Source organism: Antechinus flavipes, chromosome 5 (genome assembly GCF_016432865.1).
Source record: "Antechinus flavipes isolate AdamAnt ecotype Samford, QLD, Australia chromosome 5, AdamAnt_v2, whole genome shotgun sequence".
Lineage (NCBI taxonomy): Eukaryota > Metazoa > Chordata > Mammalia > Dasyuromorphia > Dasyuridae > Antechinus > Antechinus flavipes.
In genome coordinates, this window is record NC_067402.1 from 23,587,791 (window position 1) to 23,604,085 (window position 16,295).

At 39.7% G+C, this 16,295-nt stretch overlaps 1 protein-coding gene across 10 annotated transcripts in view; it reads right to left on the reverse strand.

The window, feature by feature from the left end:
* Nucleotides 1–16,295, reverse strand: part of RBMS3 (RNA binding motif single stranded interacting protein 3) — a 1,470,243-nt gene that overhangs the window by 863,934 nt on the left and 590,014 nt on the right. For 9 of the 10 annotated variants that reach the window (XM_052001746.1, XM_052001747.1, XM_052001755.1 and 6 more), the window contains one exon: nucleotides 10,316–10,372. The exons of the other annotated variant lie outside the window; for it this stretch is intronic. In XM_052001746.1, the coding sequence (XP_051857706.1) occupies nucleotides 10,316–10,372 (57 nt within the window). The remainder of the gene's footprint in view (nucleotides 1–10,315; nucleotides 10,373–16,295) is intronic. 10 annotated transcript variants of the gene reach the window in all.

The following is a 16,295-nucleotide window of genomic DNA, read 5'->3' on the forward strand; positions in this document are numbered from 1 at the left end:
TCCTGTTTGTCTCAGTTTTCTCATATGTAAAATAAGATGGAGAAGGAAATGGCAAACCATTCAAGTATTTTTGCTAAGAAAAGCCCAAATGGAGTCACAAAGAGTCAAAACAGGACCAAAAGATCTGAACAACAAATTAGATTTTAAGTAAGTATTTTGCTTGTTATTTCACTTACTCCCCCAATTCAAAGTAGGTGCTATTGTTATACTGATTCTATAAAAGAGGAAACTGAATTTGAAGGAAGTGAACTCACTTGTCTAAGGACATACAGCTACTAAAAATCTGAGACAGGATTTGAATGTCATGACTTCAAATTCTATACATGGTACAATAGAGATACTCACTAGCTATTTATAAATCACAGACCTGAGATCTGGACCCAATCTTCTGACTCCAAAGTAAGTGATATCTCCAGCAAGGGAAACTGGGGGAGCTACACAAAGGGGAAAGCTCAGGAAGTCAAGGGGTGAACCTATGGATGCAGATATTGCAAAAGACAACCTTTGCCCATTTCACAATTCTCCTCAGACTTGGTTCCATTTCTAATATTATGAGAATGTCACTTGAAGATTGAGCCCATCCTTGCAGCCACTCAAATTAGTCCCTCAACAGACTGCATAAGCAACAGAGACAAAGTAAAGCAGCCATTAAAAATGGGCAGAGAGAAAATTAGCATTAGTTGCTTGTGAAGCTTCAATCAGGTCTGTCACAGGAATAGTGACTGTTCTCCTCCATCTAAGAACGCCGAGAGTAAAATGGCCAAGATAACTATTTCTCCAAGCACAAATGCTCTATACTATGCATAATGGGTACCAACTTCAGGTCACACATATCTTATTAGTCACTCACTAAAAGAGTCAGATTTAGTCATGATCCTACTATTCAAAATGCCATCAAAAGGTCAAGTTTCCCCAGTCCTGCAAAACAGCATTCTCTAAGAAATAACACCCTTTTGGCGAAGGCCTAAAAGTTAAGCAGATTCCACCAAAGAGGGCTGGCTTTAATTTCTTGTCATGTGACCACTTAGGAGTGGGTGGAGGGCTAGGAAAAAAGATGTTTCATATGGCAGTTGGCATTTCTGACCCTCTGTAGGTGAAAGGGACTAAAGACAAAGCAATATTCCCAGTAATTAGGGAGCCTGATTTTAGAGGCTGTAATCATGGGAAATGGGGAGGGTCCATGATTTATTGGATCACCTGGTATATTGAAACATGAATGCTGGCTACTAAAGTAGTTTATATATCATTTCTATCCAGGACTTTATCATAACTAGCATTAAGTATCCAAGTACCATCCCCAGCCTTATCTGCAAATGGACTTTGCGAAAAGCTATAGTAAGGATCATCTCTGAAAACCCAATCCCTTTGTTGTGAGGGCTATGGTAAAAAGTTAAACCCAGATGCAGTATGATTTCTATAATAAATGTGTTTCTTAAAATATTGTGTATAATTAAATTCGTATAAAATCATATTTCAAAGGAAATAGAGGAAATTTCTATTTAAAATGAATTGGAAGAGGATCTTATTTTACTGGTATTATTTTTTTTTAATAAAGCAATAGATCCTTTCTTGTGAGCTTAAAAGTCTTTCCCCTGATTTATCTGTCTTTGTTGGCTTAGGGGCTTTTTATATCAGGTTTTCTTAAACTCAAATACAGTTGCATTGAAGGGGGGGATCTGATCTTTGATCTAGATGTTAGCCTGTAGAACGGGTAACGTTTTCATGCCCTTCAAATTCTGATTCATGGTAAGCAAAATTATGCAGCAATTATTTGAGAATAAAACAAAAACAAATAATGTATTGGAAATATCTTATCTTCATTGTTTAGCTGTGTTGAAAACATGACCAAGTCACTCTCCTGGGACTAATTTTGTCCTCCATCTCCTTCTCTTCCTTTTCTCCTCCTCCTCTAAGTCTTCTCTCTCCTTTTCCTCTCCCCCTTCAACTCATTCCATATTCCTCCTCTTTGTCTTCCTCCTCCTCCTTCTCTCCCCTCTTTTCCTTCTCCTTCCTTCCTCCCCTTCTTTTTTCTTCTCTTCCTCCTCCACATTTCTTATTCATTCTATAATGCTGAGCATGGATGATTTAACTTTTCTTGACCATCAACAATGAAAGCCTCAGAAATGGCCACCACAATATTCTCCAAATATAGAATGTATAGTTCACAATTATATTGCATCTATGTGTACATGTGTATTTACACATACAAATACTGCCAGACAATTGCATAAAATGGGATCGATTAATGAAAGGATCAAGCTGAATCCTGATTGGGCTTGATACCCTTTGAAATTCTGATGTAAAATAGATAGCAATGGAAGGCCATAGATCTGGAGATCTGAACAAGACTTCCAAGCTATCATGTCTAAAAATCTCATTGGATAGAAAAACAAAACAGAGACAAGGGAAGTTCAATGACTTATCCAAGATGACAGAGGTAGTATTAGAATCACATTTGAATTCAGGACCTCTGAGTCTAGATCTAAGAACTCTTGAGTCTAGAGCTAAGAGTCTAGATCCTACCCTCTATTTGGAAAAATAATATTTGGACTAACCATCAAATTGACTGGCATGTTCTCACACATACACATACAAAAACACATGCATATATAGTTTTGGCTATAATGCTACAAAACAAATCTCGGAAAAATTATTAAAACTATTGGGCTTCCCAAAGGGTTCCTTAATTATAGAAAACTGCTAAAAGTTCTGACTAGCCCCATTTCTTTCAACTCACACTGTACAGCAAGTATACGTCAAAAGCTTTGTGTACATACAGAAATTTAATAACTCTGCCGACTAGAACATCTCGCATAAAGTGAAAACAGACTGGTAGATAGTAACACATGTCCCTGTTGTGAAATGGAGTTGAGTTCAGTGCTCCATCTGTTCCCAGACTCGAGAAGGCTGGGGTTTTCTCAAAATTACCAGAGAAGACTCATGTGTTGTACCAACAGAATGCAGAAATTGGATAAGGGCTGGGCCAAGAAAGCACTGAAAGGGAGCTCCTTCCCTGGTAGAACATTTTAAAAAATGCCAACTATTTTGGAAGGGCCTGCAATGATAGGATCCTGGATCATTTAATTGCTCTCAGAAGTACTCTGGGTCAAATTTTTGGCTAAAGATACAATGGGAGTGTCAAAGAGGATGGGATGGGAACATGAATTCTTTTAACTATAGACCTTTCCACTCTATGGTTCTCTAATGAAGTACTATTATTCCTTCATTTAAGCAAAATGCTGTCTTTGGAATTAAACAGCTTGGGTTCAAATACCAAGTTATTTAAATACTCTGAGCTTCAATCTCCTCGTCTATTAAATGAGGGACTTAGACTAAATGACCTTTATGGTTCTATCCATATAAAAATTTATAAGCCCATGGACATCCTGTGCCTCAGTTTGCTTATTTGAAAAAAAAAGTTACTGGGACTAGATGAACTCTGAGATTCCTTCCAGGTATGGATCACTTATCCTATGAGGTGACAATAAGACCATTTGCTTTTTCTATACAATCATCTTATTGTTAATAGATCAAGGAGTGAATAAAGAGTCACCACTCCAAAGACTGATTTCCTCAAGAATACTTTCAGTCCTCGATCCCTGAAATGTGAAGAGTCAGGTTATTCTGTTTTTTTGCTCATCAATATTTCTTGGACTGTCCAGGACAATATCAGAACTCCAAGATCAGACATGTTTCCTTGTTGGATATGAAATATATAAGCTTGGAGCAGACATGCAGAAGGAATCCAGACGGTTGCAATCTGGCCCAGTGCCAGGACTGACTTGCCTGGTGTCTAGGGAACGCCACTGGCAGTTTTTAGATGTGTTCTATTATCTACCCCTACTGTTTGATGCTTGAAACAGAAATGGCAGCCATCACAGATGTGATCGGCTCAGGATCACTGGTGGAAAAGATCAACTGAGCAGGGACATTCTATGTTAGTTGATGGATTCTATCTTGCAAAGGAGAGGATGAGATTAGGCTAGCTAGGGAGGAAGTACTGAATCAAGGAAGTCTTAGGGCTGCTTGGATTTTATCTCAGCCCTCAAGTGATACCCCAAGAGAGAGCACTTATTAAAGGCCTAGTATAAAAAAAGGTTATTGCCTGACTAGCTGACTAACCGCTAGCCTGACTAGCTTATTCTGATTGGGCCAACCTCTGCCATGCAAAACCAAAGCAAAACAATCATTTCCTTCACACTGAACCAGAATGTGCATGGGATGGAGGCCCCCATTCATAAGTCAAGCTTTTCTTCTGAAAAGCCCAAGATGCTAGAAATGAGGGAACTTTGAAATGGGAACATCTAGAATTATGCTGTGCCCTGATAGATAGAAAGCTCAGAGGGAAAGAGGCAACAAAGCTACCTTTCTGCTACCTTCTGCCAGGGCCTCAGTTTTACTGAACCCAATCTTCCCAATTCCTTTCAGTCTTCTCTGTTCCACTTCTCTTTTTCTTTCTTTCCGGTTCTATGTTTTTATCCTTGTTTACTGTATGTATGTATGAGTGTGTGTGAGTGTATTGTATGTATGTGTCTGTGGATGTATATGTGTATGTATGTGTGTGAGTGCATGTATGTGTGTGTGAGTATGTATGTATGTATGTGTGTGTGTGTATGTGTGTGCATGTGAGTATGTGTGTGTGTGTAAGTATATGTGAGTGTGTATATGTGTATGTGTGTGTGTGAGTGAGTGTATGTGTGTGTAAATGTGTATGGGTCTATAGTGAAGCCTATGGACCCCTTCTCAGAAGAGTATATTTAATTGAATACAGTATAGATTACAAAAAGAAAACTAATTCTCCTGAAACATAGTTTTAAAAATACTTGAAAAGTTCCCCAAAGCCTGAGTTAAGCACCCCTGCGGCGGGTAACACCGTGAGTGCTGCTGAGAGACAGACTGTTTAGGTTCTGTGAAGTTTATCTATTGTTCAGCCTCTCAGTGGGCAGGTTTCTCTTTCTCCACATTGCTTTTGTTGAGGTTTATTCTCTGTATTCTACCTCTTCCATTCTGCCATGAGCCTTCTTGATTCAGAATTGACCCTGGGTCAGGGAAGATTAGACCAACGAAGCACAGCTTTGTCAGTTCCCACTGAATGGGAAAGCCTTTAAATAATCCCCCGAGAGGTGGACAATGACCTGTCACCTTGGGTCCCAACTACAGGGTCCCGTGGCCATACCAGGCACAGAAGGGGGGGAATGATTTTGGCTTTGGCATCTTTTGAAAACTCCCCATCCACTTAATTAAAATGTTTGCTCATGATCTCCTCCCAGAAGGAAGCACCCACATGAAGGAAATGACAGAGCTTTGAAATGCCAAAGGATTACTCCTTTTCTGTTCATCATTATGGACACAGGACTCGGTGTCAGAATCAAATATGAAGAGATAGGTACGGAGCTCCATTCAAGATGCTATTCAGGTGCCATCAGCTGTGCCAGACCTTTCTTGGTCCCCACAGTGCTTAATACCTCCCTCAATTTAAAATATTCTATATTTGCTTTTTATCTACTTTTTTTGACATCTATGGGGATGCATTGTTTCTTTTAGCAGGAAGTAAGTACCTTGAACAAAGGGACTGTTTTAATTAGTCTTTGATCCCCAGTGCCTAGCAACCAGGTTTCACAAAGGAAGCAACGGATCGATCAGCAATCAGTTAGGAAATGTGTTCTGTGCCAGGGATCGTACTAGGCTGGGGATAACGAGATAGAAATGAAACCATCTCCTTCCTCAAGGAAGTTCTCTGGAACAATAAGAGGGTGGAAAGCGGAAATGTGGAGATCAACATGTATGTGGAGAGGAGAAAAAATGAAATCCATGAGAAATAAATCTACATTGATTTTGTGAGGAAGACTGATCATTAACAGCTGGGGGAAGGGGAGAATTAGGAAAAACACTTGGAGGAGGGAGCACCAGAGCTGAGTTTGGAGGGAGCTGAGATTCTAAGAGGCAAGGGTGAAGCGACAGAGCCTTTCAGGGATGGCAGGCAGCCTGGGCACAAGGCAAAGAGGCAGCAGATGGATTGTCATGTGCCGGAAACAAAGCATGGGCCACTTTTAGTGGGAATATGGCATCAATGTAGGGGAGGAATCTGGAACAGCTGGAATTTTCTTAGGACTGGGGCAAGGAACATCCAGCCCCTTAGAGCTCTTGGCAAGTAAACATGTGTCCAGAGAGATGGAGATCAATTTGTATTGATAAGTGCACAGAGGCAAACCTTCTTTGAGCTGTAAAAGTGTGTGGATATTTCTATATAGGTATCTTTGTAAATATAAATGTCCATATGGTACACCTCTAGATATATACACGAGACATAGAGATGTGTATGTGTACACACATGCAGATGTGCATATATTTTCATAAGTATGCATCAGCAGATCTATACATATGCATGAGGGCATTATACATATCCATGGTTTTTCACATATGTACGGATGTACCCATATGTATTTTTGTATGTGTATTTGTATTTATGTCCACACATGTACCATCACATGAACTAAAATCAAAAGTTGGTTTTCCTGCCTTTGGAAGCAGCCTGGTTTGGGGGGGGTGAGAGGGGATGGATTTGAAGTCAGAGGACCTAGTTTCTTTGGGGTAACTGGACCGCTTATTCCCTCTCGGGGTCTTAATTTTTTCATCTGTAAAATGAGGACTTGAGTTAAAACATAAAATGTCCCTTTTAGCTTTGGGCCAATACCCCTAGAGTCTCCTCAGTGATGGAGCCAAACTTGTAGGCCCACCCTCATAAAACTTTTGCCTTTGTGTCCCTGGGTATATTTATAAGTTTATTGGTACTTAATAACTGCTTTTAGGGTGACTTTAAGGGTTGCTTCACAAATAGGCAAATACATTGTAAGATTCTCTCACAGAAAGGGAGAGGCCCAACAAAAAGTATCCTAAAGCCTTTGCTAGACACTCAAAGGCCCGCGGGTCCTGGGCAGCAGAGCTGGTGCTGCGGTTCCACCAAATCAGTCTCGCTCTCCTCACCTCACCACTTCCACTTTGACTCCGAGCTAGTGCAAGCAGCGAATAAGCATGCAGAAATTGGGAGAAAGGAGGGCTGTGGAGGAAGAGAGAAGGGCCTCCAATGTAGCATTTCTCAAGTGCCTCAGGAGCCAAGGGTTCAGGTTTGCAGTTCCAGCAAACTCTGTCTGCCCACAGCCCTAATGACACATCTGGAAACCCCTGCTGTTGGCATGAAAGTATTATGGATGGGGCCTCTGGAAAAATCTCCTGCCAGAGAGGGCTGTGGATTCGCAGCCATTCATGCTGAGCTTGGAATGCAGCGATGGAGCAAAAGTTTCCAAGGCCGTTCCCCTGAGAAGCTGCACAGACACACAAGGAAGTTTCTACCCAGGGTGGGGGGAGGAGGGTCAGGAGAAATAGAGGGGAAGGGAAGGGGAAGAGGGAAGAGAAAGGAAAGGAGAAGGGGATGGAATGGAATGGAACAGAATGGAAGGCAAGGTCAGTGAAGGGAAGGAAAGGAGGGAAGGAAGAGAATGGAAGACAAGCAAGGGAAGGGAAAGCAAAGGAAGAGAAGGCAAGGGAATGGAAGGGAATGGAAGGTAAAGAAAGGTGAAGAAGGCAAGGAAAAGAAAGGCAAGGGAAGGGGGAAGAAAGGCAATGTAAGGCAAGCAAAGGAAGGGAAGACAAGGAAAGGAAAGGCAAAAGAAGGGGGAAAGGAAGGGAATGAAAAGGAAAAGAAGACAAGGCAAGGGAAGGAAAGGAAGAAGGGAAAGGAAAAGAAAAAAAGGGAAAACAAGGGAAGGAAAGGAAAGAAAAGATAGTAAAAGGCAGAGAATGGAAGGAAAAGAAAAGGAAGTAGGAAGAAAGGAAGGGAAAGCAATGGAAGAGAAGGGAAATAAAAGGAAGTAAAAGAAAAAGTAGAAAGAAAGGAAGGGAAAGGAAATGAAGAAAGGAAGGGAAAGGAAATGAAGAAGGGAAAGGAAAGGAAGGGAAGAAGGGAATGGAAGGAAAGGGATGGGAAGGCAAGGGGGGAAACTTAAACAAAATGATCATAGCTGGAACAAAATATTTACCATGCAATTAGATTTCATGCAAAGGAACCCTCGATTTTTTCCACTAAAGAAGTGGACAATGCTGTTTTTTCAGGAAATGCTGAGAAGGGAGGCACCATCTAACATGTGGCCCAAGGAAAAGCAACGAAGAGCATGAGCTGTTCCTTAAGGGCAGGGACTCTGCTGTCTCCTTGAAGTGATTTAACATCCCCCAGCACCTCACATGAGGGCCTGAACACAGAGGGAACACAATAAAACTTTATGAGGTTTTTAAAGCACCTTTTATCCAAAGAGCTCAAGGCACTGTACAAATAACTCAACCACCTCCAGTAGAATACCTGCTCAGTGTCTCTGCGTTAAACAACAGCAGAAAATACAACAAATGAACTCTGACTTAATGGAAAAGGACAAGGAGACACATGTGTCCTTTTTCCTCCAGTTCAAGCTTTCCTCTGCCTTGCCAGAGCTGCCCAACACAGAATCATAGATTCTCAGAGTTGGCAGGGATCCCGGAATCCCAGACTGAGGGCTGAGCAGAGCCTTAGAGGTCATTGAACCCAATCGTTTGACTTTGGAAACTGAAGGAAGTAAAGCCCTCAGTTCAACTTTAGCAAAATGATCAAAACAGAATTGGAGCCTAAGTTGTCTGTCTCTGAATCCAAATTTCCTTCTACTATAACATGCAGATCGGGGAGTGGGGTAGGGTGGAAAGTGTGCTGAGCTTGGCATTAAAGGACACAAGAGCATCTTTTTCTCTCTTATTTACTCCTGACATTTCTCTCCTATCTCTGAGACTGCGCAAGCTGGACCTGGGATGTCCTTCCTCCCAATCTCCCTCTCTGGTTCTTTAAAACACAATTCACATGGTAAATGAAGAAGCCATCTCCTCCACTTGCACCCAGATGAACTCCTTTAGACTTGTGCGTTATGCCCACAGGAGCCTCCTCATCTTCCTGTGAGATCACACCTGCCTTGGTACTCACCCCCCCCAATCTCTGCCTCTGGAGCCTCTCAGATTGCAGGAAGGAGCACAGAGTCCCTTTCCCAATCTCCATTTAAGGAAGCATCTCTTCCTTTTCTAAATAGTAGCATTCCTTTAGATTTCTCCATCATGCTGCAGTCCTCTCCCAGTCCCCCTTTTCAGCTTCCTTTTTTGTGTGTTGTCATCCTCCATTAGATTGTAAGCACAGTGTGGTCAGGGGAAGTCTTTCTTTTTATATTTTGTATACCCAGTACTTAGCATAGTGCTCAGCCCATAGTAGGCACTTATTAAATATTTATTTACAAATAAATATTTATTGACAGATTTATTGACTGATGAACCTCCCACATAAGGCCTTTCCTGTACCCCCTGAGTTAACTGCCTCACAAATTACTTTTGATCTATGTTATATAGCCTTATATGTATACAAGTTGGCTCCTTTCAGAGACTGTAAGTTCTGGAGGGCAGGATCAGTTTCATTTTTATTTTGGTATCTTCAGCAAATAGCAAAATTCTAGGTGCATAAATGATGCTGAAGAAATGCTTGTTGATTGAGTTTATATCCAAGCTGTGCTCCATATTACCTCTGAAACCTGAGCCAAGTCATTAACCTCTCTGTTCCCCCAATATGGTATAAATGGTAAAAATGGTATAAATAAAATGGGGCCTCCAAGATACATCTGGCTAGGGATCCTTGACCTCGCTGAATGACTCTAAAGATTACATGAGGCAATTTGCAAATTGTAAAGTGTGTCAATATTGTTATTACTGTTATTATTAGCAATATTGTTAGACTTTTCATCATTGCCTTCAGAATATTACAACCGGTAAGCAAAACTCCAATTCTCTTTGCTTCATTTCCAAGTAACTTAGCTGTGGGCTTGGATCAGGCTTCCTCCCTACTTAGGTCAGATACGATGAGCAGAGGAAGATGTCTCAGCTTTCTCCTCCACGTTGGTGTTAAGGGAAGGAGAAAAGCGTGTTTGGAAGGTTGGGTTCGTCTATCCATAGCAGTCAGTGGTCTATGTCTACGATTGCTTATTAAGTCATCATGCTTTCAGAGGAAAGGTCCAGGTTACCATACTTTGAAGTGAGGAAATTGAGTAGCTCTTACTCTTCCCTACTGTATTTGGGAAAGTGTGAACCAAAGAGATGAAAATGGCTGGCCATCAGCATGTGTGGAATGGCTTGGAACTGTCACTTCTTTGTTAGTTTTGTCCAGAATATGGAAACTATGGGAAAAAACATTCTAGCAAGGACTATACAATCCTTAGTGTAAGAACAAGTACACAAACACAATAAATGCTCTTCTACTTACAGAATATTCTATTGCAGAAATGGGGCAAGTCCCCAGGCTTCCGCGTCCCAGGCTTCTCTGAAATAAATGCACAGTGATTTAATTACTAAGAGACCCTCCAGCAGAGCTACTGTTACATAGCAAAAAACAACAGAGTGCTCTCAGTTTGTAGCAAGGCCCCCCTCCCTTCTTATGCCCCCACCCCTATCCCACAGATGCTAGCCAGACCTCAGCCGCCAATGGTCCTGATTAAGACTGCCTCTTCAGATTTATTTCCAAATACCATGCCAGCCAACCTGGCTGAGATCACTCCTTGACCCTGACATTTATTATCTATGTAGCCTTAGTCATATATCTTACCCTAGGTGGATCTCAGTTTCCTCATATGTAAAATAAGAAGATGGCATAAGAAGCTCTCTAAGGTTCATTATAACTTTAAATCAATTATCTTAGCTGGTCTCAAGTTTCCCTGTCTGTAAAAATAAGTGGGTTGAACTCAATTTTCTAATGGGTTCCTTTGAGCTCTTAATCTTAGTCTAATATATTTTGTGTTCACTGATCTTTCTGCCTTTACAAATAACATTACCCTTGGCCTGTTATATTCATCGATGGAGATATATTCCTAAATTACCTATCATTCAAAGACCAGCTCAAATGTCACCTGCTCCAGGAAGTTTAACCTGATTTTCCTGTCATGGTCACCTTTCCATTCTCTGAACACATGTGCCATTTTAAAATTTGTGGGTTGAAAGAAGGAGGGTCAGACTTGCGATCTGAACTTGCTGGGGAATTCCCACTGATGATGAACTGAATGAATACAGGAACAATCTAGGGCAATCCACAGATAAAGCAGAAATCTCCCTGACAGCCCTGCTCTGCCCTCCCTTCCAAAATTTCCCTAAAGTAGTACAAATAAATAATCCTGCCCTGACTATTGTCTCGTGAAAGGGCTAACAAGAAAAGAAACAGCTAGAAGGCTATCAGTGTAAGAGAGAATCAGAGGGTCCAGGGAATCCATGAACTAAGGACCTTATTCAGCCTTTTGATGATCCCAAGTTGGCTGTATTTTAAGACCAAAACTCCTCCCTAATGACATCTCTGAAAAGAAATTTTAGATTCATTCTTGTGGAAATGACCATGAGAAGAAGCTAAACTGAATAACCACAGGCAGATTAATTGGGGCAAAAACCTTGTAATGTGCTTATAAAATTATATGAAGATGAAAGGAAAGAGGATAGAATCATATGGGCTCCATAGAACATCATTTTATGTCCCAATCCCTGAAGCACTAAGCTTCAATTACCATGAATATTTTATCCTGCCCATCAACAAATATTAGTGGGAATAAAATTATCAGGCTATTTTAAATGGTCCAATCCCTTTAGATCTCCCACCATAGTAACTGTCTGATTAATCCTTAGCAGGCGGGATTGGCCCCAGGCCAAGGCTATGAGGCAGACATCTCTCTTAGACACATTTTCCTACTATACCTTTCCCTTTTATCATTTCGGCATTAAAAGGTGATAGTCTGGTAAAAACGGAAGAAAGTACTGGATGTGGAATGAAGGGAACTAGATTCCAATCCCAGCTCTGTCATTTCAATGCCTAAGTCATTTCATGAGGCTTCAGTTTCGTGATCTGAAATATAGATGGCCTCTGCCACTCCTACTAGATGTGTACCTATGATCTACAGCTGTGCTCTCTTTGGGTCTCATTTTCCTTATCTGTTAAATATAGGAATAATACTAGATGATTTTTAAGTTCCCTTCCAGACTGCCCAAAGCCTCTAACTTAATGCCATATACAACCCTCCCCATCCCTGTTTCCTAATCAAATAACTTCCTGATGTTTCCATGCCCTTTGCCATCAAAGCCCCCATTAGGAAAGGATAGGATAAAGTTATTCATTTTGAGACTTCATAGGATCTATGATCTCGTAAATGTGGGCGCTGTGCCCAGTTGGGCAGTTTACAACCTATCCTTGCGCTCTGATCCTGTGTGGCTTTTCCCCAAATCTTGCCCTAAAGTTGTCATCCCTATCCAGAGAGCAGAGACCTGTTCTCTAGATCTTTCCCACTCAAGGAATTCACTCACACTATGACATCAGTGAACTGATAAGGTCAACCCTGTTATATATAAATGTTATTTTCATTTTAATTTGGAGAAACCCTTTAATATAAAATGAAATCATTCTTGACTAATTATGAGGAAAGAATGTTAGAGAGAAAGGCTTCTTAACACCATGCAAAACCTTGTGAGCAGTTACCTTCTTCAATAATGGGGTCTCTGGTCCTCTTTAAAGGACCTCAATAAAAATACCCCCTTAGATATAGTAACTTGTACACATCAAGTTTCACATAGATTTCTTTCTCTTGTCCTCAAATTCTAGAGTTAATTGCACTCTGGCTTTGGATATTTCAATCAAGATGCTTTAAATCATTTCTCCATGACGGCTTCTGTACTTCCGTGATTATAACCACCTCAACTGAACTACTTCACTGTGCTATGATGATATAATAAATCACCAAATCAAAGCCCTTTGAGAAGGCACAGAATTTTATAGTCTTGTCACACTGGTTCCCAGTCTTTCCTTAATTTAGACTCATAGAGTTGGGAATGACCTGAGAGATCAACTTTACAGAAATTTAAACACTAGAAAAAATTGATTCTTTTTTTTTTTTCATTTTTCGCAATGAGTTGACACAGGAATGGTCTTGAGACAGGTTACTCTCTTGACATTATTTCTTTCCATTTTTAAAAATCTTCTCTGGGCTACTACAAAGGTCAATTGTTATAATCTACACCAATGTCCTCATTTCCCAAATGAAAAAAAGCTGAGGTCCAGAGAAGTTATGACCTCTGTAAGGTCACACAGATTACTAATAATTAGGAATGCTAAGATCTTAGGTTCTTTGACTCAGATCCCAGACTCTTCTCACTACACCATATTGAATGATGATGGAATTGGAAGGAATTTAAAGCAGGGGGTCTTCCAAGAAGAGAAGAAGGCCACAGATACAATGAATGGTTCTTCTGAGAAGGATCTATAAAAGACCCACATAGAAGAATTATTTAGGATGAAAAGATTCAGTTTTCATTGTATCGATACCTAGAATACTGGGATCATCAGCCTTCCAAATTCAGTTTAGTATTGAAATATCTCAGAGAAGGAAGGGATACTGAGATCAAATGGAATAACTGTCTTTGGCCTGAATTATCTGCATAATTGGTCCAATCTGACATTGGACTGCATATCAATTAATATAAATGAATGAATAAAAGACTACACACACACACGTATATATACATATATAATACACATAAAACAATTAGCCAGGCCAGTTTATGTATAATTGATCTTCAGAGTGGCCAAATTTATAAGAATTAATTAATAGGGCACTTTAGACGTTTACCTTAATTGTGGGAACAAGGACTGGAGCTATGATTTCATTAAAGAGATCTCCTAGAAATCAAAACTCCTTCTATCAATGGGAAAATAGGTTGCTAAGCAATTTGATTCCATTTAATTACAAGTATGTTCTCACAGAGTAGTAAATACTTTGGATAGAATATATCCACCAAAGTGCTATACAAAGAAGGAAGGAGAAGCATGAAGATGTCAGAAGTATAATAGAAGGTAACAGCATAGGGACTGACAAACACCTGACAATTGACTGACTCTCTTCAGCTGTTAATTTATTTCAGCCTCTTTTCTTAGTGTTCCTACCAATGACTTAATTTCAAAGCAGAAATTGTTTGAAGAAGGAGGAGGAATGGCTATAATTTCTTGTCTAATTTCAAGTACTATTGCTGAGATCAAATGGGAGATAAAATATTTAAAGTGATGCATGAAAGTTAAATCTCCATAATAATGCTATCTCCTAAGAATACCATAAAGCAGTGCCCATTACCCACCTTCTTAACTGATGTGTTTGTCTCATAATTAAACCAATAAAAATGAAAGATATTAATCAAGAATTGCTTTTTTTCTCCTCCTTTTCATTTCACAATTGTAATGGGCTGAGGCTTAAGTTGAGGTCCCAAGCACATGAGGCTAAATAGTAATTGGACCATACTCTATTAATATATAAGCTTAGAGAAAGAATGGCCCCCACCCACTCTTTGTGCAAGTCCTGATGAGCTGTATAGTAAATGACGATTCTGGTGGGTGGAGGCAGGGGAGTGAAAAAGGAAGGGGAGGAGAGTTCACATCTCTCGCTCTCTCTCTGCTAGCTGGCTTCCTGTCGCAGCTGCCCATATTACTATCACAATCCTTCTTGCCCATATTGCTATCACAATCTTTTTTCACCTCTTCACTTCAATAAAGACTGAAGATTTTTCCCTTAACCTGAATTCCTGACTCCGGCTGATTTTAAATACGCGGTCATTACACACAACTGTGGCTTGTTCTTTAACTATTTCCTCCTTTCCTCTAGTCACTGATAAAGAGGTAGTATTCCTCACCAAGGTCCACTACAACTATATTACAACTACTATCACTCTTATTTTCTCTAAGAGATTTCTCCATTTTATATACTCTTTCTCTAATCATTGGCCTTTTTATCCCTATGTACCAGTTCCTTCCCTGTTGCCTACAACCATATTCAAGTGTTTCAAGAAAGAAAGAATCAAAAAAGGGGAAAACAAAGAAACAATTAGAGAAAAGGAAAAAATAAAATAAAAAGGAAAGGAGAAAGAAAAATGACAGAAAGAAAGAATAAATAATTGAAGGAATCAAGGAAAGAAAAAAGGAAGGAAGAAGGAAGAAATAAAGGAATGAAAGAAGAAACAAAAGGAGGTACAAAGGAGAGAGAAATTATTTCTTCACAGCCTGGCATCTACCTATCTTTCACCTCTTCTTTACCCATCAGCCCCTTCCAAATACTTTATAATCCAACCATAATGGTCTACTAGTCAGCAAGTACAGCATACTTCATCTTTATTCTGTGTCTTTCCTTTCTTTCTACGCCTGCCTCTTAGAATTGCTGGTTTCTTATAAAACCTCTCTTCCCCAAGCTATCTTATCTTCTTTCTGTATATACAGGATATTCCAAATGTTTTAGGGCAGGTTTAAGCTCTTAAAATTATATGTGAAGATATCCACGTATTTATGTAAGTGTTTTATCACCTATTCAAGCCTAGCACTGTTTCACTTTTGTCATTGTATTCCCCACACTTACAGTTCCTGACAGAGAAAAGGCAATTCATAAATGCTTGTTTGTTAAGTGATTCAAGGAAAATTAAATGCAGGACATTAATTTAGTAGTGGAATCACTTGATTAAATATACCATAAGCTTTAGAGAGTTTTATTAGAATGAAACTGTGATTTGATTGGTATAGGAATGTCTTAGTGAGGAAGTACCTTAGAGATGCCTGGGAATACTGAAAGTTTAAGTGATCTGCCCAGAGTCATATAACCAATTATGTACCCAAGGTGGAGTCCTGCCAAGAAGTCAAGACCTCTTTTCATTAAACCATTGTGTCTTTCATCTTAGTATTAATCTCAAATTTGTTTTATTGAAAATTTTAAATTAAAATTTTGATTTTTATAATCAAAAGACAATTATTTCTGTGTGACTCATTCTCAAGATGATATTTCATTAGTTTTGACTAAATTTGGGAAGCTCGTTAGCCTTCACAAAGGGTGTCATTAAGAAGGGCAATGGAGAAACCTAGCAGCTCATTTTCACATAGCCTTATTGAGAGAAAAGTTAGACAGCTTTGAAGTATTACTGCTGAGATATTTTAGTGACTGTATTATAAAGAAATGACTTAATTATACAGCACCCCAAATTTTTTGTTTGGTTCATCATTTGTATCCTTCTCTTGGAAGGAAAAGGAACAGCCAGATTATTATGATACATTTGGGATAGATCAAATTCCCTATCACTTAAGTTTCCAAAAGTCCTTGCCTGTTTTTGAGCTTCGATTACTCACCATCCTCTGGATTCACTTGCTCCAAGGTCTCTTAAGGCTGTGAGTGTTTGATCCCCTAATCTCT